Genomic DNA, 23685 nt, shown 5'->3' on the forward strand with positions numbered 1-23685 from the left:
GTTATTATTTTGTACCCAGGATGATGTATAATTAGCCAAACATTGGCCAAAGTTTATGGATCTGTGTTAGCGTCTGAGCTCAGTTCCATTGCCAAGATGCATGGATAGAGTCTGAGCTCAGCTCCATTGCCAGGAGAGAGAAAGAAAGAAAGATGTATTAATGTCTTCAAAATACCCAGAGGGTCTGTGAGGCCAAAAAGGTAGTACAATGTATACATGATGAATATCAGACCATGGAAAAGAAACACTGAACGAAACTAGCTACATAGGATAAGTATCTGTGTGATGCTACATGATGGCAATATGTGGTCATATAGTGCTACCATCCTCCTTCAGAATAGCGCGCAAAGCAGCCATAGTATCTCCCCTCAGTGATGAGAGTCCACCCCATCTGATGCTATAGTGATACCATCCTCTCCTTCAGAATAGAGCGCAAAGCAGCCATAGCATCTCCCCAGCCCCCTACACACATCGAGTCATCAGAGAGAGGGCACGGTCCCTCTAGCCCCCAACCCCAGAGATCTGCGTTCTCTTCCCATCAGCTTCACATTCAGGACATGCTCTGGCACCATAGAGAGGCACTGACAAAGGAGGTGAACATTGGCACCATGTGTCCTATTGCAGGGGAAGCTGATACATTATGGGTTCCACCCCTGTTTCATTGTACATGCGGAGCCCGCATAGTACACAGGCCCCAATTCTTTTGGTAGAAGGCTTTTTTCCTTTTTATGTTCAATACTTCTAGGCTACAGCGTACACATGGATCATATGTACAACTTTTTAGTCTCATAGACCCTTTTAGTCTTTAATAGACGTTAATATAATGCTTCTTTCTTTCTTTCTTCTCTCTCGAGTCTCTGCACAAAGATAAGGACCTCTAAGAGAGGAGAAAGGAGAACCTGAAGCTGTGGTCTGCGTGCCAGTCCAAGAAGAAGACTCTTTGCAAACGTTTTCCTTAATAGAATCTTCTGATCCTTCTCACTGTCATTGAAGATAAAAGATGCAACATGAAAGAGAGCAAGAGAGAAGGAAACTGAATTGCGAGCCCTTGCTCTGTCAAGAGCACCACTAGCCCAAGCAGACGCATAAGATTTCAATAGTTCCTGATTTTCCTGTGGCAAACATTCAGAGAAGCAACAACAAAAATCAGAAATGATGGAAATACACAAGATGAGAAAAGGCACCGATACCAAATGAATTAGGAGTGTTTTCTTACTGCATACCTCCAAAGGGTAGAGATAAACCGTAGAATGCCCGCAGCACTGCTCTAGTGGTGGTAAAAGCTCTAGGACATGCTCACTTTCTAGAGATTTCCACACTCTCAACCGAAGAGAATCTGAAACATCCCTTCTCAGGTAAATAGCAACCTGCCGACTGAAAACCAAGTCACCATATGAAACAGCAGCAAATTGGTTGGTTAGCTTATCCACAAAGCTTGAATACCTCTCATCCACTAGTCCCTCAAAGTCTAGACTATGCACACTTTGCTTCCTGAGGCTTCTTTCTGCTGTGTATTGTTCCGTAGTATCGATCTCTTCCATACTCTGGTTCTCTTCAGAAACGAAATCAGCTTGATACACATATAACTCTTGCAAAGCCCCAATCATGCTTCTGACCGCATTCTCTAAGAAAATATCATCAGAAAGAAGAAAAACATTCGACAAGGCATGTATCTTTCTGGCCATAGGTATATGAAATCCTAAATGCAAAGTGTGTTCTGCTAAAGCTTCCAGTCCAAAAAGGAGCAAGAGACCATGCCTTAAGACCTCCATAACATCAAGATTTTTCACCTCTAAGAACCCAACTTTGGTGTCTTCTCTGTTCTCTAATGCCAGCAAATGCAAATCTACATTGCTCAGAAGAGGGCTTAAGAACCAAAAGGAAGGTAGAGGCAGCTTCTGTCCTGCCCACTCTACAGCAAGACTCTCCCTGCCACAAGGTGTTGACCAGGATGCACTACCCTCATGCACAGTGGACAATGTACTGCCGCTCTTTGAGCTATTAACTTCCCCTGCATGCTTCTTATCCAACAGTCTCGTTGGTTTCATTTTCCTTTGCAGCCACACACTGCTTACATGTTGAAGCAAAGTATAGCTTATCTCTTCCATCTTCGAGTATAAGTTACTCAAGTAACTCTCTGCTTCTCGCAAATTATCTTCTGTGTTGTCAAGCTTCCAGAGCCATTTTTTTAACAGCAATACAGTCTGCTTCAGGAACAAATTTAATGAACTCCTATGAAATATTGCACCACAGCAGGCGCGTTTAACAAGATCAATACCATGAGGTCCAGCCAGAAGCGACACACTCAAACCCACTTTTATTTTCCAAGCATTATTTGCAGCAGACAAATTAACTCCAGTTTCATCTGGGTAAAGCAACTCCCCTGGTGTGAGCTCTTTCAAAGATTCCAATACAGAACCATTTTGTGGGAAAAATAGCTCAATCAGTTCAATCACCAAAACAGACTCTACTTGAGCTGTCAGTACATGACATGACCAATAGCCCCCACCTTGACATCCCCATCCAATGCCAATACCAGGTGCAGGACCCCCTCTTCTAGAATTATCAACCATATTAAAAACACCTGACCGCCGTATCAAGTCATCACCCACACGCCTTAATAACCTCATAAGTTCTCCCTTAGCTGACATAGCAAGACCACACCTCAAAGTTTCTTCAATCGCCAATGATTCATCTGCAGCACAACTTGGCTGTGCATCCACCTTGACCAATGCTAGCAGACGATCAAGAACTTTCAATAAACGCACCAGACCATGAAGACAGTTTGTAACTTCTAAAAGATCCTCACCAAGAACTTTTTCTTTCATACAAAGAAAACATTCAACAAGAGAAGTGCTGCCTAACTCTGAGTTCCCATTTGCATTAAAGCCGAGTAGACCACTTCTAACCAGTTGCAAACCCAGCTTGGGAACAAAGGTTGGCAACCATGAAGGTCCAGGATTGCCCTCTTCCAATATTCTTCCACACACAGTTGATAAAAAATGCAGAATCGATGATATGGTTCTTAAAAGCAAGCCAACTCCTACTTTTGATGATTTATCCCCGCCATCAAGCTGCAGCAAATTCTGTGTACAACTGTGAATGAACTCAGTTGAGAGCCAGCTTATAGAATTCTCCACTATTGGGATGGCAAATTTCCATGACCAGACATTTGTCTCAACTGCAGATGTTTCTGAATCATTAATATCCATACCTTCTCTAACTTCTGATTCATCAACACCATGAAGAATTGGGAGTGTACTTGCAAGTGCTTCTAGTAATTGAAAAGAAGATTCTGCCAGAGTAGCATTTTCAAAGTCCACAGTTTTTTGCATAGGCTGCTGCACATGAGGAGTAGAAATCCAAAACAGGAGAGCTGGGTAGAAATCAGAGAAACATGAGATACCAAGCCAATGCTTTATGCATATTCTCCAGAAACGAAGCGATTCAACCAGTCCAACCCACGAGCTCCTATGTCCTCCCTCAAAATTTCTTTTTGGTGTGCCCAAAGATAATCCTCGACTCAAAAGCCCAAGTTGAGAAGCTTGAAAGAGACCCATGTTGAAAAAATGGATGCAATTTGACTTTCTGGCTGTCGATAAGACCTACAAAATTTTCAAATGTATATGAAGGAAAAGTTTGAAAACAGTCAACAATGTTACAAAGGAGAGAAAATAAAAACTGAAGTTAACTCAGACCGTCAACAGTTTGATGGCTTTAGGCCGTGCTGGCCAGGTCATAGTCTCATCTTGAACAAAAAGCTGTAGTACAGTGTCCATCAACCTTGGGCACTTCATCACAGCATCTGCAGCAGCTGGCGAATGCCTAGCCAAGGCTATTAGAATGCTAAATAAGGAATCTTCAGCAGCAATCAGTCTCTCTACCTGCATCATTACTCAACAGAATGAATCATTGGTGCTATGGAAAAAGATCATTGGTTTTATGGAAAATTTTTACAAAGTAGGACCATCATGGCATAGACTCCAATGAAATACATGGAAAAGAACCAATTTTATTTCACTCACTTATCTCTTTAATACCAAACTGCGGAATGAAAATGTAACTTGCCTCCAAGAGGTACCGAATCCTGGGAAGTATTCCCATGCGAATAAGCCCAGCAGCAACATCTTGCTTTGCAATCGATGCATCTTCATTCACTGTTGCATCTCCTTCCTCTCTCTCAGAATCACCACTCTTGGAAAAAGGAAACATGTCAGACGGCTTCACATTGTATTTCCAGTGACAATCTCCAATCAAGCCACTTTCTTGGAATGAGGGCTTCTGAAAGATAGGAGCAGTGAATAGAAAACCATCAAATGGCCAGACTGACTGCACAACAGCAGGTGTGATGTTAGAATATAGAGAAAAATAGACATTGTCCACCTTTCCCTTAAAACTTTGCTTCAAACCTAAAATAGTAGGATATGAAAAGAAAGACCTCACACAGATTGAAGTAATGCTCATTGGCCGAGCTGCTAAGTAGAAATTCGAGAGCTCTTGAGCATGTAACTACAGCAGTAGCATGCGAATCATCCAAAGCCATCCTGAGTGATTAAAGGCATTCCCACATCTGAAATTTTAAACTCCTTCTAAGTGTGAGTAAAGTGATAAAGAAATTATTCCCTATCTATGTCTACATACAAAATGGAGAAAATTTAATGGAAATCACAACACGAAACTTCATCCTTTGGAATAGACCTGCTGGTAAGATCTGTACATATAAATAAACTGTAAACCCCCCATATTTATATAGCAGGTTAACATGAGACAGTTACCTTAAAGTTAGAACAAGTTCTGGGTCTGGACCAAGGGCATAAGCCCAAACAGCTTGCCAATCTACATTATGTGTTGAAGTGGGAGATGAAGCAAAGCTCTCCTCACTGCAAGCCGATTGAAGTGACAATAATGCCTTATCCAAAATGTTACCAAGCAGTCGCAGAGCAGCAGATCTTTGTGCAGGGACCTGAGTAAAAGTTTCTGTAATCAAGTTTCTGAATACCAAAAAACACACAAAAAAAGGGGTCTGCTTCAAGTTCAAATGATACTTCTTGCCCTACTTCTCTTGAAAACCACAAGGTACTCTCATTTTTTGAACTCAACCAAGTTTCGTATATCATATAATTGAATATACCTAGGCTTACAAATTGGAAAAAAAATAAAATAATGGACACATAATGGCAGAGAAATTGTCCTAACAAAATCAAAGCTCACAAAAAAAGGAGGACATTAAAGATTAAGCTTTACACAGTTATTGATTAACCAAGCAACTACACAAAAATGTACAAGCATGAAATCAATCAGCACCAGAGAGAAGGCAACATAGCGGGTTCTGGCCACATTCTCCTCTGCTAAAGCTGCAAGCTCAGTGTGTAAAAGAGAGATTTACAAAGTCGGTGAAGACTCCCCTCTTGAGGGCCTAGATGATGGCCCCTCCTATTTTCATCAATTTCTCTCTCTTACACTCTCTATTCAGCACTCTCTAGTGCTCTATTGCTTCCGCTCTGTGCACTCTTTCAAAAACACTTATGACTATTAATATAGAAGAGAATACCCAGCAAGTATAATAAAGCCAATTCAATGCTTCCAAGATAGAATCCACAAATCCATAGACCATGTTGACTCATGCTCATCTCTTGACACATGATTGCTCCCATAAGTGAATAGGCTAACCGTATTTAACTACACTAATAGTCAGTGTTTATACCCCAACAAGGTCGTCTTCACACAAGAGTGTGAAAGAGTCAATGCTCTGATACCAATGTAACTTCCCGGGCGTGGCGCACAGGAGGGCTTCACAAAGCACTTATGACTATTAATATAGAAGAGAATATCCATCACGCATAATAAAGCCAATTCAATGCTTCCAAGATAGATTCCACAAATCCATAGACCATGTTGACTTATGCTCATGCTCTTGATGCATGATTTCTCAAATAAGTGGAATAGACTGACCATATTCAACCACACTAATAGTCAGTGTTTATACCCCCTTACGTGCCCACCAACTTGGAGTTACACCCATTCTAGGAGAGTTTGCAAAACTCATCCTCCAGATTGGTCCTGTACTAGACTCTCCTTGGCCGGAAACTTCCTCTGTTCGAGCCTGTGGCGTGATGCAATGAAGCACCCTAGGTATGCGCTCAACCCAAGAAATAAAAAACCTTAGATACGCACACATGTTATTAGCATTTGGTTTTTTTTACTTGCTCCGACATTGCTAAAGTTAACCTAAGAGGAATTAGCCCAATTGTGAGTAGAGAGAAAGAATGAATATTGGTTCTTAGGAAGCTACCTCCTCATATTGCTCCTTTGGCCTTAGTGGCGGTTGCTTTAGTTTCGGGGCTCATACAAGAGGACTCTTCTCACTTGCCGTTGGCAATGGGTGGAGTTCCTTCACTCTTTGGTGTCATGGAATCACCACAAGAGGACATCTTACCAGATTTGTCTTCACTTTGGGAGGATATGCCAGTGAGCGTCTCCGAGTGCACACTTGGTCCTAGTTCCTCCACCATCATCATTCGACCTCAACCAAGCTTCCATAAGTATCATGGTAAGTGTGATCATTCTGCAATCACACAATTTATACATCAATTTGTTGCACATTTTTCATTGGCTAAAGTTGCAGATCCTAGAGGCAAAGTCCATCTGGTGGCTCCACCCTACTAGGGAAGCCATTACTTGGTAGCAACTTTGGTCGGGTCTTCATCCAGATCCAACCATAGGTACAATTCATTACATGTGGGATACTTTTGTGTCCGATCTCAAAGCTAGGTTTCTTCCACCCCTCCTAGGTCCTCGGACAATCCTTCGTGATGTGCTCGCTGGAGTCACACTTGAAACATTGACCAGCAAGTCGCTTGGCTCCGAACTACTCCTAAGAGAGTCGTGTCCGCAACAACCCCCCACTAGAATTGTTGTTATCCTACTCTCTATGATTAGGAACCTCAAGCAAGTAGAGAACCACACGTGTAACCTCATGCTCAATGTCTCTCCGTAGAGTACTGAAACCCTCTCTAACCAGACACTAATAACTTTTTCAAATCTCACAACTATTTCAGATCATCGACCAAATTAGAAAGGAGTCAAACACTAAATGTATCTTTAAGAGATTATGTCACCAATTGGCCGACCATTTGGTCCATCTCCAGTTTTTGCGTCTCGTTCACTTGAGGCCAGGCCGGTGTCTCGTGTGAAGAGGCCAGTATTTTGCTGACATGGACGGGAGCCAGACTGGTGCCACCCGTGTGTTAGCAGGTTGGTGTCGTATGGACGGGAGCCAGACCAGTGCCACCCGTGTATGACCTGGACTGTGTTCGACCCATGGGACTGTCACGCCATGGAAGAGCCAGTATTCGTGCCGTGTTTTGCCTATGGGACTGTCACACCATAGGGAGACTCGTGCCTGGAACTGTGTCTTATCTATGGGACTGTCACTCCATAGGAAGACCAGGTTTTTATGTTTTTATGTCGTGCCAGTTTTGTGCCGACAGATATTTTGTACTTGTTCCATGAACGGGAGATATGTCCATGTTACTATTTGCACATGCACACATATTTTGCATGTTTGAAACTGTTTTCGCATGACATGTATTTGTGTGTTTGCCTGCTTGACGTGTTACTTACTGAGCGGGGACGCCTGCCAGTGAGTCGTGAAGTCTGCTCTGTATTCTGACGAGTTTTGGTGCATGTGAACAAGTGGTAAGTATGTCGCACTTGTTGTTTTTAATATTTTATTCCTAACCTTTGTTTTATAAGGTTAAGTGTTCACATTCATTTAAAAGTGGGCACCCACTTAGGGGCCAAAGGTGGGGAGCCCCACTTTTAAGTGAGTGTGGGGGTGGGCATGGTCACCTACCCACACTAGTCCCCCCACATGCATGCGTGGACATCTCTAGTTGTAACTTCACTTTAATTTTATTAAAAAAAGACTCCCTCCTTCAAGCGTGGACACCCATCGCTTCTATCTGGCGTTTTGTTCATCACCCGGCGATCACCTTCGCTGGTTGTTCTATCATTTGCATCACCAGGCGACTGTTTTCCATACACAACAGGCTGCGCTTGTTCTCTCCCAGGCCGCTGCTGCTGAATTTTTATGTACTTCTGCTCCTACAGCAACCAGGCTGCTGGCTGCGTTTCTGAATAACCAGGCGGATGTGATTTTCTACAGGCGGCCAGAATTGGTTGCAACCAGGTGTGCTCCTCTCTGCAGGCGACTGGCTGCTACTCCTTGCAGGCTGCGCTGCCTTCTCTTGCAGGCAGCTGCGGGTGTTCTCTCCTTTCCTCTCCCTTCCTACAGGCGGCTACTCTCCCAGGTGACAGTACTTGCAGGCTGCCCATCCTCTACCGGCTGCAGGCTGCCTCTTCTCTACCGGCTGCACCTCTCCAAGCTACGCATGTCCCTACAGGCGGCTATGGCTATGCGCTTGTGTTCCGGCCAGTAGCACTGCCCTCAGGCAACTCTGTTTGGGCTCCTCCACACTGCAACCAGGCATCTCCTCCCTTGCAAGTGGATGCTTCTTCTCTCACAGCAGGCGGCTGTACCCTTTGTGGTGGTGCTTGTCTTGATGGTTCTACACGAGGCAACGGTTTCTTCAACAAGGGTGGCTTCATATTCTACACAAACACCACAAGTATTGGTTTTCTATCAACCATCTACAAGTAAGTGAATTTCAGATTTAAGTAAAGTATTTTATGTTTAAATCTGGTAAGGAATTCATCCCGCTGGGCCAACACCCGTTCGGTGCCGGGTTGTCCAAGCTATATTGGTGAACCTCGGTCCAAAGGTGCTGAGATCGGGAGAGCCAGGCGTTAGTACGAGAGCGCCTGTTTGTGCGTGGTCTTGGAACACCAGTGAGGCGCTCTCCGCGGAGTCCAGTGAAAGCACAAGACCGTAGAGATTGGGCCACACTAGTGGTCGAACTGCTTCAAGCTTCTACATCAAGTTTCGACTTCGAGCATATTTGTTTGGTACTGTTTTCATATGTATATGGACATTATCTGGTTCTTGGAACCCATGGAGCATTGTATTTATTAAATACTCCCAATAAATATATCATATATTGAGGGGGGGGTCGGCCCGTTCCGGCCCCAGTACTGGTGTCCATCTTTCCATTTCATTTCATTTCAATTTCAAGTTGTATTAAGTTGTCCATTTCAAATTTGTGGTTTTAAAGTTGTGCTATTAAGCGTGTGGGTGTCCAACGGAGTCTTTCCCACTTGACGGGATCGGTTTCATTGGTATCAGAGCACGATTGTTTCCCTCTTCCTAGTGGGGAAACGAACCTGTGTACTGGACATCCCGCTTTTAGCAAACTTAAAACACAATGGACAGCCAAGGCAACCCTTTGGAAGTGCCAAATTCGAGGGGTCCATCTAGTGCCTCTCGTGGGTCTGATGCCCTGCGTGGTAGGCACAAGCCCCTTGAAAGGGTTATGGATAGTGAATCCAAGGGTCAACTGTCTCCAGGGAAGACAGTTATGCTTGAACAAGAGCCTGATGCTATGAGGGCTGAAATGGAACATATGAGAAAACTTTTGCAAGCTCAAGAGCAAGAGTTAAAGTTTTTGCATGAAGATCCCCATCTGCAAAGTGCTATTGAAGCGAGGAAGGCTGATGCTATGGTAGATGTAACTTTCGAATCAATGGCTCGTGAAGTGGGCAAGAAACCAAGGGAGTTGGCACTTGCCTATCTCCTACGCAAAGGTGATATCAAAGAGGGGGATGACGGAGAGCTGAAATTCAGAAATCCACCTCGTTTGAAGCATAGAGATCCCGCATCCCAAAGGCTGAAATCTTTTATGCAAAAGGAAGAGGTGACTGTCACCTCTCGACATGCATCCTCTCCACAAGGCATAAAGCCTGATAGATATATGTATGCCAGTGCTCATGGAGGGCATGAAAGTCACATGCATGCAAGATATGTATCTCATGGTGACAGGTCTACTTCCAGAAAAATTTTGCCTTCTGAGTTGTCTCATGGAGAGGCAATGCCATATGCAGGTAAGTCACATGCATCTGAGTTTCGAGTTCATGGAGCACATGCCACCGTGCCCCATGAAGTTTCTATGACGGCCCATGGAGCCCATGCAGATAGGGCTACCCCGTTGGATAAGGGGAAAAGAAAAAGAGAAGACCATGAGCCTCATGCCAGGAAGCTCAAGGAATTCAAAGCAGGTGATAAATCTGTTAAATTTGATGCTTTTCATGGTGAACATAATGCTTCTAAGGTGTTAGCATTTGTGGCACAGTTTGCTTTTAGCGATAAGGATTTCACAGAAAAGTCAAAGGTGCGCCATGCTAGCATGTTTTTGAAAGGGACTGCTGCTCATTGGTGGATCACTGAAAAGATCACCAAGGATCCCATTTCTACTTGGAAGGAATTCAAGGATAGATTTTATGCTCAGTTCTTGCCACCCAATGCAGAGCAAACTCTCACTCAAAAGTGGGACAGGCTGGAACAAAGAGATAATGAGAGTGTGCAACAGTATGTTAACAAATTCTGGAAAGTGTTGCTGGAAGTGACTCCCTTCATGCAAATCACAGAGGATGAAAGAAAGAGGAAGTTTCGTTCTGGACTGCAACCAGCATATAGATCGGGTATTGAATTGCACCCAAAACATACGTTGCAACAACTCACAGCTTCTGCTCTTGCTACGGAGCAATTGGTGCTCAAGATTAAGCAGGATCAAGGAGGTTCCAAGGGGAAGGACAAGGCTGTCCCAAATCAGCAAAAGGGTGGACAGCCACCTAAAAAGAACTTCCGGGAGCCTTACAAGGGTGGTAAAGCTGAAAATAACACATCTAAAGAACAGGGCCCAAGAAAGAACAAATTCGGATTAACCCCGGAGCAAAGAGAGCAATATGCTAAGGATGGAAAATGCTTTTCTTGTGGTAGCAAAGACCACATGTTTCGACAATGCCCAGATCGCAAATCAAAGCACGAGGATAAGCACACCAAAGCTAATGTACATGCAGTTCCTGATGTGCAAGGAAATACAGGTCATGATGCAAAAGAGCGAATGGTTTGCAAGGCTTGGGGGCAAATCAAGGATCAGCCCGCACTCTTCATGTTTGATGACTGTGCAACTGACAATTTCATCTCTATGCAAATGGCAGCTGCATTGGGAATTGAGGTTGAAAACATGGGACCTCAGATTGAAGCCGAAGCTGCATTTATTGGTAAAGAGGTGCAGGTTACCCCTTTGTTAGGGAAGTTGCGTATCCATATTCAGGGCTACCTTGACAATGAGCATTTTCTAGTTGCTCCACTGAATGGATGTGATGTATTGTTGGGCAAGCCGTGGCACCATAGGCTTGAGCCCCGCAAAGACTACAAGTCCAATATGATTTCTTTTATGCATAAAGGCCGCATGCATTTTATTGATGCTGGCAAAGAAGGGGATTCTATCCCAGTTGTATCACACATCCAAATTAATAAAGCAATGAAAAAGAGTCTTTCAGCGTACTTGGTTTTTGTACGTGATAGTCTTGTGCCAAATCATCAAAATGTGGATGCTATGTCTAATGATAGGCTGAATTTTCTTAATGCATTCAAGGATTGTTTTGCTGACTCGTTGCCAGGTGAATTACCTCCCAAAAGGCCCGAAGATCACCGCATAGATCTTGTGCCAGGTAGTTCTCCACCTAACAAACCCGCATACCGTGTGAGTGCTGCCCAACAAGAAGAAATCCTGAAGCAAGTAAACGAGCTTTTAGAGAAAGGTTTGGTTCAGCCCAGTTCCTCACCTTACTGCTCTCCTGTGCTTCTTGTTCAAAAGAAGGACGGATCATTCCGTATGTGTGTGGACTATAGAGCTTTGAACAAGCTTACCATCAAGAACAGATTCCCAATTCCACGTATTGATGATATCTTGGATAAGCTTGATGGCTCAGCTTGCTTTAGCAGACTTGATTTGAAGAGTGGATATCACCAGATACGCGTGGTGCCACAAGATGTCCATAAGACTGCATTCAGGACAGCCTTCGGATTATATGAATTCTTGGTAATGTCTTTTGGTCTTACCAATGCTCCTGCTACTTTTAATCGTATGATGGATAGGATATTCCGACCCCATCGCAAGTTTACAGGAGTCTTCTTTGATGATATCTTGGTTTTCTCCAAGAATGAGCAGGAACACAAAACTCATTTGGTCACAGTGTTCGAAGAGTTGCGTAAGCATAAACTTTTCGTCAATGCCAAGAAAAGTGAGTTTTTCCTTTCAGAGATTCATTATTTGGGTCATATTGTATCCAAAGATGGAGTTACAATGGATCCTGCAAAGATAGAGACCATTCGGAATTGGCCCGAATTGCAAAACGTACATCAAGTACGTAGTTTTCTGGGATTATGTTCGTATTACAGGCGTTTCATAAGGCATTTTGCTATGATTGCCACTCCTCTACATGATCTCACGAAGAAGAAAACTGCTTTCAAATGGACTTCAAAGGAACAGGATGCTTTCTTGCAGCTCAAGCATGCGATCATATGTGGTCCAGTATTGATTGTTCCTGACTTGCACAAGTCATTCGTGGTTGAATGTGATGCTTGTGGTGATTGCATAGGAGCTGTCCTAAATCAAGAAGGGCATGCAGTTGCATACGAGAGCCGTCGTTTGCATGATGCTGAGCTTCATATGGATATTTATGAGAAAGAGCTCTTGGCTGTAATTCACGCCTTAAAGATTTGAAAACACTACCTTCTTGGGGCTGAATTTGTAGTCAAGACAGATCATCAAAGCTTGAGATACTTTCTATCTCAAACCAAGCTTTCAGAGAAGCAGATGAGAATGGCAAACTTTCTTTCCATGTTTCATTTTCAGATTGTGCATACTCCAGGAAAGAAAAATGTGGTGGCCGATGCACTATCTAGGAGGCCTTATGTTGCTGCAGTCTCAGTGGCCTCTCATGGAGATCTATCTGCTATGAGAGATTTGTATCATTTGGATGCTGATTTTTGCCATATATGGACTGATTTGATGGCTGGTCATTCACATGCCTCTTATGTTATCAACGAGGGTTATCTCATGAAGGATAATTGCCTATGTGTGGTGAAGGATTTGCGTCCAAAGGTTATGGACGAATGTCACGCTCCACCATATGCTGGTCATAGAGGTATTATGCCTACTACTCACATGATTCAGAGGTATTTCTTTTGGCCAAGCATGCGTAAAGACATTGAGGCTTATGTACGTGCATGTATTACTTGCCAAAAGGTGAAATTTGACAGGCAAAAGCCTCCAGGTTTGCTTCAGCCATTGCCTATTCCCTCGCAACCTTGGGAAAGTATCACGATGGATTTTATTATGGATTTGCCTAGATCCCAGCATGGGAATGATGCTATTTGGACTATTGTGGACAGGTTTAGCAAGCAAGCTCATTTCTTGCCCGTCAAGAAAACCATTAAAGCTGATCATATGGTAAAGCTTTTTCTTGCTAATATTTTCAAGCATCATGGTATGCCTAAATCCATTGTTGGGGATAGAGATCCCAGGACTACAAGCCTATTTTGGAGGGCTTTATTTGATAATATGGGTACTAAGCTTGAGTTTTCATCAGCTTATCATCCCCAAACGGATGGCCAAACTGAAGCTGCAAATTCAGCCGTGTTGGATTTGTTGAAATGTTGTGTGGCAGATCAAAAGACTGCATGGGAGAAGTATCTTCCACTTGTTGAGTTTGCCTACAACAATACGATCCATGCTTCCACGGGCAAGGCTCCGTTTGAGATTATTTATGGCAGAGTGGTCTTGCAATCTATCCTTCGAACAAAGGATGAGATATTTGCAGCTGATGAATATGTTCGTGACTTGGATGTTGCCTTTGGTCAGGTGCTGACAGCCATTGCAAGATCTCAGGATAAGCATAAAATGGCTGCTGACAAGCATAGAAGGGACATGGAAGTCAAAGAAGGTGATTGGGTATTGCTGAAATTTGAGAAGGCTAGGCTTCGGAAGAGGCCAGGACGAGAAGGATCATATCCTAAGCTTTCTCCTCGCTATTATGGACCCTTCAAGGTGATTCACAAGATCAATGAAGTGTCCTACAGGCTTGCTTTACCTAGTCATTGGAAGATTCACAATGCTTTTCATGTGAGTCTATTTCGGAAATATGTGGGGCCAGATCCTGATGAGCCTGTCACAGAAGATCCGCCAGAGATTGAAGAGCTTGAGGAGATCCTCCAGCCAGAACAGATTGTTTTTCACAAGAAGAGAAAGCTACCTACAGGAAAGCTTTCCAGGAGATACCTTGTGAAGTTTAAGAATTATTTGCCTATTGATGCCAAATGGGTAAATGAGGATTATTTTGCAGATTATCCGCAATTGTTGCAGGCATATCTTGAGGCTTTTCAGTTGAGGTCAACTCTTTAGAAGCCCGGGGGGATGTCACCAATTGGCCAACCATTTGGTCCATCTCCAGTTTTTGCATCTCGTTCACTTGAGGCCAGGCCGGTGTCTCGTGTGAAGAGGCCAGTATTTTGCTGACATGGACGGGAGCCAGACTGGTGCCACCCGTGTGTTAGCAGGTTGGTGTCGTATGGACGGGAGCCAGACCAGTGCCACCCGTGTATGACCTGGACTGTGTTCGACCCATGGGACTGTCACGCCATGGAAGAGCCAGTATTCGTGCCGTGTTTTGCCTATGGGACTGTCACACCATAGGGAGACTCGTGCCTGGAACTGTGTCTTATCTATGGGACTGTCACTCCATAGGAAGACCAGGTTTTTATGTTTTTATGTCGTGCCAGTTTTGTGCCGACAGATATTTTGTACTTGTTCCATGAACGGGAGATATGTCCATGTTACTATTTGCACATGCACACATATTTTGCATGTTTGAAACTGTTTTCGCATGACATGTATTTGTGTGTTTGCCTGCTTGACGTGTTACTTACTGAGCGGGGACGCCTGCCAGTGAGTCGTGAAGTCTGCTCTGTATTCTGACGAGTTTTGTGCATGTGAACAGGTGGTAAGTATGTCGCACTTGTTGTTTTTAATATTTTATTCCTAACCTTTGTTTTATAAGGTTAAGTGTTCACATTCATTTAAAAGTGGGCACCCCCTTTGGGCACCCACTTAGGGGCCAAAGGTGGGGAGCCCCACTTTTAAGTGAGTGTGGGGGTGGGCATGGTCACCTACCCACACTAGTCCCCCCACATGCATGCGTGGACATCTCTAGTTGTAACTTCACTTTAATTTTATTAAAAAAAGACTCCCTCCTTCAAGCGTGGACACCCATCGCTTCTATCTGGCGTTTTGTTCATCACCCGGCGATCACCTTCGCTGGCTGTTCTATCATTTGCATCACCAGGCGACTGTTTTCCATACACAACAAGCTGCGCTTGTTCTCTCCCAGGCGGCTGGCTGCAACTGCACTACTGGCTGCAACCAAACATGCTCCCAGGCGACTGCTGCCAAATTTTTATGTACTTCTCCTCCTACAGCAACCAGGCTGCTGGCTGCGTTTCTGAATAACCAGGCGGACGTGATTTTCTACAGGCGGCCAGAACTGGTTGCAACCAGGTGTGCTCCTCTCTGCAGGCGACTGGCTGCTACTCCTTGCAGGCTGCGCTGCCTTCTCTTGCAGGCAGCTGCGAGTGTTCTCTCCTTTCCTCTCCCTTCCTACAGGCGGCTACTCTCCCAGGTGACAGTACTTGCAGGCTGCCCATCCTCTACCGGCTGCAGGCTGCCTCTTCTCTACCGGCTGCACCTCTCCAAGCTACGCATGTCCCTACAGGCGGCTATGGCTATGCGCTTGTGTTCCGGCCAGTAGAACACTGCCCTCAGGCAACTCTATTTGGGCTCCTCCACACTGCAACCAAGCATCTCCTCCCTTGCAAGTGGATGCTTCTTCTCTCACAGCAGGCGGCTGTACCCTTTGTGGTGGTGCTTGTCTTGATGGTTCTACACGAGGCAACGGTTTCTTCAACAAGGGTGGCTTCATATTCTACACAAACACCACAAGTATTGGTTTTCTATCAACCATCTACAAGTAAGTGAATTTCAGATTTAAGTAAAGTATTTTATGTTTAAATCTGGTAAGGAATTCATCCCGCTGGGCCAACACCCGTTCGGTGCCGGGTTGTCCAAGCTATATTGGCGAACCTCGGTCCAAAGGTGCTGAGATCGGGAGAACCAGGCGTTAGTACGAGAGCGCCTGTTTGTGCGTGGTCTCGGAACACCAGTGAGGCGCTCTCCGCGGAGTCCAGTGAAAGCACAGGACCGTAGAGATTGGACCACACTAGTGGTCGAACTGCTTCAAGCTTCTACATCAAGTTTCGACTTCGAGCATATTTGTTTGGTACTGTTTTCATATGTACATGGACATTATCTGGTTCTTGGAACCCATGGAGCATTGTATTTATTAAATACTCCCAATAAATATATCATATATTGAGGGGGGGTCGGCCCGTTCCGGCCCCAGTGCTGGTGTCCATCTTTCCATTTCATTTCATTTCAATTTCAAGTTGTATTAAGTTGTCCATTTCAAATTTGTGGTTTTAAAGTTGTGCTATTAAGCGTGTGGGTGTCCAACGGAGTCTTTCCCACTTGACGGGATCGGTTTCAGATTATCTTTTCCTAAGCAAATTTTCATGCCAAGCTAGACCTGAGCAACATGTGTTATCCTTAGCAACCTCATCTTGTGCCTTTTGTGTGTCATACTATATTCCAATAACGCACTTATATACCTTCTTAAAGAGTCACAGTGAAACCCACCAAGCTTTTTAGGAAGCCCATTCAAAGAAGTCACCAATGATAGCACTCTAATCCTCTGCCGAGGACAATATTAGCCCTATTGCCTTACCAACAGACTGTCAACCTTGAAATTATAGTCTTTCAAAATCTATCAATTATTTGAAAAAAAGTCACACATAAAAATTCGATGTTAGGAAGCCGCTAATGGTTTTGTTAGAAAAGCTACTTATGTTTCATTTAACCCTCATGAGACTAAATAACTACGTCGCACAGAAAATCTCGACAGAAAAGAAACTCGTATATGCTATGTTGAGAAGTGTGGTGCCATAGAGTACATGTAGAGGCAAGGAGTGAGTAGGTGAGGAAGAAGCCATATGGCAAAAGTGGAATATCCCACATACATGGACCAAGCAAAGATGTACTCTACCCATATATAAAAGGGATCATTTTCAAGCAATGGAAGTATGAAGCACTTGCACACATCTCAAGCCTCTTTATGAGTACAAGTCTTAATCTTGTAACCTAATTGTGCTTGAGTCTAATGCACACACTCATCATTATGAGTATACTTAGGCACCATCCACCGTAGGTTTAACTTAATCATGTGTCATCAGTATGTGCTTAATGTGTCATTAGACTAATTAGCTTCTTGTAGGAGGTACCATAAATCTTTACATGCTAAACATTCTATATTTAGTAGAGCATTTTGCAATTGTTTGAGCTCAAGGAGCTTCTAGAACAATAATACACAGTGAACAAAACACAGTGAGAATATACTACACAACTCATCCTTTGCAATGGATCCTTCTGAGGTTATGTTAAATGAGAAAGAGATAGCAAGAGAGAGTACAAACCATGCTTCTAGCAAGTGCTACTGCTTCCTTGATTGTATATCCATCTAATGCAGGATCTCCTTCCGTGCGCAAAAAATCACGTTCAGTGACAAGAATCGTCAATTGATTATTATTGTCACCTGTCCCACATCAAATTCATTTAAGATGGCTGCTATGTACACAACCAAAGTAACTCACCACACAATAAAAACTATAATAGTATAAAATAAACAAAATCTTCAGTGAACTGGCTGCTGTTCCACAAGTTTCTTCTTTCCAGGAGAACTCATTTGTTGTTTTTATCATGGTGATCTTTTCTAGTAATCCAAGAGAACTCATTAGTTGTTTTTATCATGGTGTTCTTTTCTAAGAATCCAAACTGCAGTTACTAGGAGGCAGCAATAAGTTTCCTTAAATACAAAAATTTAACATCAGGGTGAAAAGAATTCCTCACCTCAGCCACAACCTTGCTGTCTAAATAGTGATGTATGCTTATACTTAGAAAATTCAAAAACAACGAGGATTGTTAGACAAGAACAATTCCTGAAAACTACAGGGTATGTGTCAAGTCCTGACCATTCTCAAAGCTCTACAAATTTTTGCATGTGCTCCTCCTAGCTAGCCAAATTTAAGTAAAATCTGCACATATGAAAGATAAGAGTCACCACAAAGAAAGCTTGAAAACCTTATAACCTACATGGCCTTTACAAAATGAGCCAGCCAGAACCCTAACTGTGAAGCTACCAACAAGTAGCTCCCACCAAGATTTCACCAAGATTTCACAGGGGAGAACCTCAATTAGCCCTGTTGACTTGACTATAGGCATTTAAGTGACTTGCACACATGTCGAGAGTACAGCCAGGTGGCCAATGTGCTTATCATAGCAGCACACTCTCAAAACACACACAAATACAGTTGTGGGAAACCTATCCACACCACAGATGTTTGAAAGCATAAGCTTGCACAAAGAAAATAATGAAAACTTCAACTGTGTCGTACACGATATTACACGCAAACAAAAATTCAAGACAATCATGATAATCAAGACATATTGAAGGAGAACTTATGTTCCACAGAGATCTTTGATAATAATTACTTTCTTTCTCAAAAAAAAAAAAAAGATCACTCTATTCATAGAGAAAAATTACATATGCATAGAACTTTTGAGACTCATAAGTAACAACTCTCCCACCTCAAGATAAAAAACACCCTGTTTAATTCCCACTCACATCACATGTCACCATAAATGGCTTACCAATCTCAAGTGTAGCATGCAATAGGTTGACCGTCGTAACGCACAACAAAACCTATGAGTTTATGCAATCCACTTTACTTTAAGAGAGAAGAGTAGTGAGAAAGAAAGAAAGTTATATTTACATCTTACAAAAGGCTCAATGGGGCTATGAGACAAAATTGGATTACAAGTATCCATGGGATATCATCCATCGTGAAAAACCAAAAAAAAAACTAAAACTAAAACTTGAAACCTAGTAACTGAAGCAAAGTGCTAGATTGAGAGAGAAGATGAGAGTCGACACCAGATTGGGTCCTAAATTACCCACTGAAGGGCCCCCCCTTGCAAGCAAGAGTGTTTGCCTATATTTCTTTGGGGAACCTTGTACAGTGATGATGAATGATGACTAAGGACTGCCCAACGCAAGGACGAGGAAGACCGAATGCAAGTTGAACCATATGCTGATCCAATAGCACTGTAGAAGACTCTATGAAGCCACTTATGCAAATCCAGAACTGATGAGGACATGCACATATGCGGGCTGAAGATGAGAGGATCTTCTATGCTGGCTGAAAATGAGAGGATCTTCTATGCTGCCTTGGACTGAAGCACGGAGTGATTGAGGCTGTTTGTATGCTCCAAGAATCTCAAGCACACATGTTCTCTTGAACTGCTTGGCTGAATTCTAAATCAATGAAGTGATTCATGCAATGGACCAAGGGCTGCTTTTATATGCAACTTTGCTGCTGGTCGGTCCATTTATGATGCTGTCGGCAAGGTCTATATGTCCCACGACTTGCTGAAAATAGCATTAAATGCTGAAGTTGCTGGGCCGACTGCTATCTGATGTTGGCTGACATGTTTATGTGCTGGCCGACTACTGTTTAGATGTAAATGCTTCTATGTGACTGACCTAGTGCTAGGTTGACTTCTACATGATGAATTCTCCAAGTGGGTAAGAGGACTGACATATGCAGACTCTCTAAGGCTTGGAATACTGACTTACAAGGCTTGTTCCTGACATGTCCCGGATTGGGGCTCACAATGGGGCCACCGCATATGACAAATAATCCTGAAAAGGTCTTAATATTGTACGATGGTACATATAACGTTGAGCCAATACGTCACATAGCACCATAGTGCAAGGTGCGTGTGACATCAAGAATCTTGAAGATGCAATTCTTAGTTGTTTTCTCTTTGATAGCTTCAAAAGCTTTCGGACACTTATTATCCCGGGTGAAAATTACAGATGGCCTTATGATGGTATATATTTACTCCTAGATTTCAAGTGAACTGTGGTGATCAGAAGGAATCTTCAAGACAATCATTTCTTCATATATCAAGGATAGAAAGAGAACTGTAGATCCAAGGTCCCACCACACCTAAACCTAGGATTAGTCAAGGTTAGCCTCTAGTGCATAACAAAAAGATAGAACAAAAAATTTATAGTGCCCATAACCAGAACAAAAATCAATCTTCTGAATATCCTCTTCTTTGATACAAATTTGATGGTGTCACATGCACCCTGCTCTGGAGTGCTATGTGACACACAGGCTCTACATCAGTGCAACATTTATCCAGTAGGATTACCTTTTTAGGAATATTTTGTCGTATATCATTGCCCCATTGTGAGCCCAAGTCCGGGACATGTCAAGCACGAACTACGTAGGTCAGTCTCCACAACCATAGAGAGTTTGCATGTGTCGGTCCTCTTACCCACTCGGAGAAATCATCAAATAGGATCACGTACAAGTCCACCTAAGCTTAGTCTTTGCATTAGCGAGCATGTAGGAGCTTAGATGCATGTTAAGCAAGCCTATGGGCCAGCCAAAGGTCAGCCCATGCCCATGAGGTATGGTAGGCAGCATGGCCAGCCCATAGGATGACTAGGTGTCCAGTTGGCAGCCTTCAGCAGCAATGCCAACAGCATAAGATGCCTACAAACATCAGGTCGGCCAGCAAACAGCAGTCCAGTGGGGCAACATGTGGGACAGCATGGGAAATGAAGCACAGCATTAAATGCTGTTAACTAGCATTTTATTTGTCCATAAAACAGGCCGACAGCTTCTAAGCCCACCGACCAACAACAATACATCATATATAAGCAGTCACCTAGTTCTCCGCATAAATCTTCATTCATAAAATCATCTACAAGCAGTCGAGCAGTATGTGTGCCTAGAGCCCTCTGGCCTTGTGCATATATTCAGCAAAGCAACACTTTAGTGTGCTACAACCCCAACTTCCAAGGCCTCCGCGAAGAGTTTCTTCAGCATTCAGCCAGCATATGTGCATCCCTCAATTCTAGGCTTGCATAGTGATCATCAACGACCTTTCAAGGGAGCTTGGACAACATATGGTTCAGCCCGCGTTTGGTCTACTTCATCCTTGCATTTGGCAGATCTTAGTCATCTTTCATACTCATTGTACAAAGTTCTCCAAAGAAATATAAGCAAATACTCCTCCTTGCAAGAGGGGGGGGGGGGGGGGGCGATGGGTAATTGGGACCCAATCCTGTGTTGACTCTCTCTCTCTCTCTCTCTCTCTCTCTCTCTCTCTCTCAAAGTGGAATTGCATAAACTCAAGGGTATAAAGAAGGCTTTGTTGCGCATTACGACGATCAACCTATTGCATGCTACACTGGTATTAGAGTTGCACAATGCAAGTTGTAACCCAACTTGACTACCCTAAAGTGAGAGCATTGGGGCCTTCACAATGTCAAGAGAGACATCGTCAAAAAGCTACAAAAAGAAGACGGAACCACTACAGAAACACTTCTGCAAAGCAATGAAGACTTCATCAAATTACTCTTGGAGCCAAACAAATTGCTAAGGCAATAGATAGAGGCCAAGGAAGAAGCAGTAGCCAAAGAAAAAAAAGCTAAAGAGGAGGTTTAAAAAGCCAAAGAAGTGAAAGAAAGAGCAAACACGGGTTGTAGGCCCAAAGCAAAAACTATAGAAGGCTGAGAATAGTTGATTATTGCTGAAAATGAGCACAAGGGAAGCTCGTATGTCACATGCACACCATTCAAGTGACAAGGCATCATTTTAGCATCATTAGCATCATCGGGAGTTATCAGGTATTTTACAGGCATTTATGCAATTTACAAGCATTTTACAGGCATTTATGGGGCAGCCGACCAGCACTTTTGGACATTTCATCTGGCCGACCAGCAGCAGTCCTACATATATATACAGGCGCCTCTCCATTCAGTAATTCAAGTTCATCATTCAGCATTCAGCCCAGTATCCCTCAGCGTTTCTACTCCAGGAAGGCTGAGAACAGCAACGCATCATCATCAGCATCATCTTCAGCAAACGCATCAGCATTCAGTTCAGTTCAGCCCATCAGATCTGCAAACGCATGGAGCATCCACCTTCCCGTGTTGGAGAGCATCTGCGTTTCATCATCAGGTCAGCATTGCGTCTGTTCCAAAGCATCCCTTCAGCGTTTCCTTCCCAGGAGACAAGGGAAAGATAGTGGACAGCAGTATATTCAGCATATCAGAATATTCAGCATATAGGCAGCATATTCAACAGTATAGATCCATTTGGATCTCATTGTAACCGCATTCATCATCTAATATAGCTGCATTGCATTGACACATATTTGTCTATCTCTTAAACGTCATTAAGTGCAGTTTAGTTAGACTAAGGTTGTGATTACTACGGTCGAAGACCTCTACATGTCACATTGGTATCAGAGCGTTACAGGGTAACCAGCCTTAGAGCATGTTCATTCCATCAGTTATTCAATCAGACATCACGTTAATCACTTCCGCACAGTTAAACCCAGTTCTCAAAATCTTGCAAGCCACCCTTAGGGATTTTCCCTTAGGTATGCATCAGTAACCCACCCATCTGCATTCTTGCACAGCATTTAGGGTTGCACATGGCTTACATAGTAGTCATCTTAGCAGTTAGTCTTGCATCTGCAAGGCATACATGTTGCCCATGAACTCTCTGGGAAAAAATGACATCCATCATCAAAGGAGGACATAAGTTTTGGGCTTCAACTGGCAGCAGCAGGGGGTTTCTCTTCCATAGAAGACGGAAGTTTGCTCCAACATCGCCTCAGGAGGTTCAGAGCTTCAGGAACGACGGAGATGGTAGGTGAAAGGTTTCCACAGGCAGGTCAAGGGTGACTCAGGTATTTCCAAGCAGTTTTAGCAGCATTTACCATTCAGTTCCCGCAGTACATGGAGTCTTGGCTCAAAGGATTTCACTCCTGCTGCAGACAACCTCAGTCCCGACAGCAGTAGACAGAAGGGGGCAGTGGTTCGGAGGAGAAGGATCACAGAGGAGTCGAAGGTTGCCAGGTATACCACCCAGCAACAGTTTAGCAGCGGGGAATGTCACGTGCACACCATTCAGGTGTACAGTGACAAAGCATCATTTTAGCATCATTAGCATCATCAGGAGTTATCAGGTATTTTACAGGCATTTTAGAGGCATTTATGGGGCAGCCGACCAGCAGTCTTGGACATTTCATCTCGCCGACAGCAGTTATGCTGGCCGACCAGCAGCAGTCCTACATATATATACAGGCGCCTCTCCATTCAGTAATTCAAGTTCATCATTCAGCATTCAGCCCAGTATCCCTCAGCGTTTCTACTCCAGGAAGGCTGAGAACAGCAACGCATCATCATCAGCATCATCTTCAGCAAACGCATCAGCATTCAGTTCAGTTCAGCCCATCAAATCTGCAAACGCATGGAGCATCCACCTTCCCGTGTTGGAGAGCATCTGCGTTTCATCATCACGTCAGCATCGCATCTGTTCCAAAGCATCCCTTCAGCGTTTCCTTCCCAGGAGACAAGGAAAAGATAGTGGACAGCAGTATATTCAGCATATCAGAATATTCAGCATATAGGCAGCATATTCAGCAGTATAGATCCATTTGGATCTCATTCTAACCGCATTCATCATCT

General features: G+C 43.6%; 1 protein-coding gene across 2 annotated transcripts in view; it reads right to left on the reverse strand.

Annotated features, from left to right (window-relative positions):
* IYO (RPAP1-like, carboxy-terminal protein) overlaps positions 1-23685 on the reverse strand; it is a 52214-nt gene that overhangs the window by 15622 nt on the left and 12907 nt on the right. For both annotated transcript variants that reach the window (XM_086822407.1, XM_086822406.1), the window contains exons 3-9: positions 17546-17664; positions 4776-4963; positions 4439-4544; positions 4069-4329; positions 3699-3884; positions 1224-3605; positions 900-1112 (exon numbers count right to left, since the gene is read on the reverse strand). In XM_086822407.1, the coding sequence (XP_086678533.1) occupies positions 900-1112; positions 1224-3605; positions 3699-3884; positions 4069-4329; positions 4439-4544; positions 4776-4963; positions 17546-17664 (3455 nt within the window). The remainder of the gene's footprint in view (positions 1-899; positions 1113-1223; positions 3606-3698; positions 3885-4068; positions 4330-4438; positions 4545-4775; positions 4964-17545; positions 17665-23685) is intronic.

Source organism: Cibotium barometz, chromosome 28 (assembly GCF_041138505.1).
Source record: "Cibotium barometz isolate CiBa-2024 chromosome 28, ASM4113850v1, whole genome shotgun sequence".
NCBI lineage: Eukaryota > Viridiplantae > Streptophyta > Polypodiopsida > Cyatheales > Cibotiaceae > Cibotium > Cibotium barometz.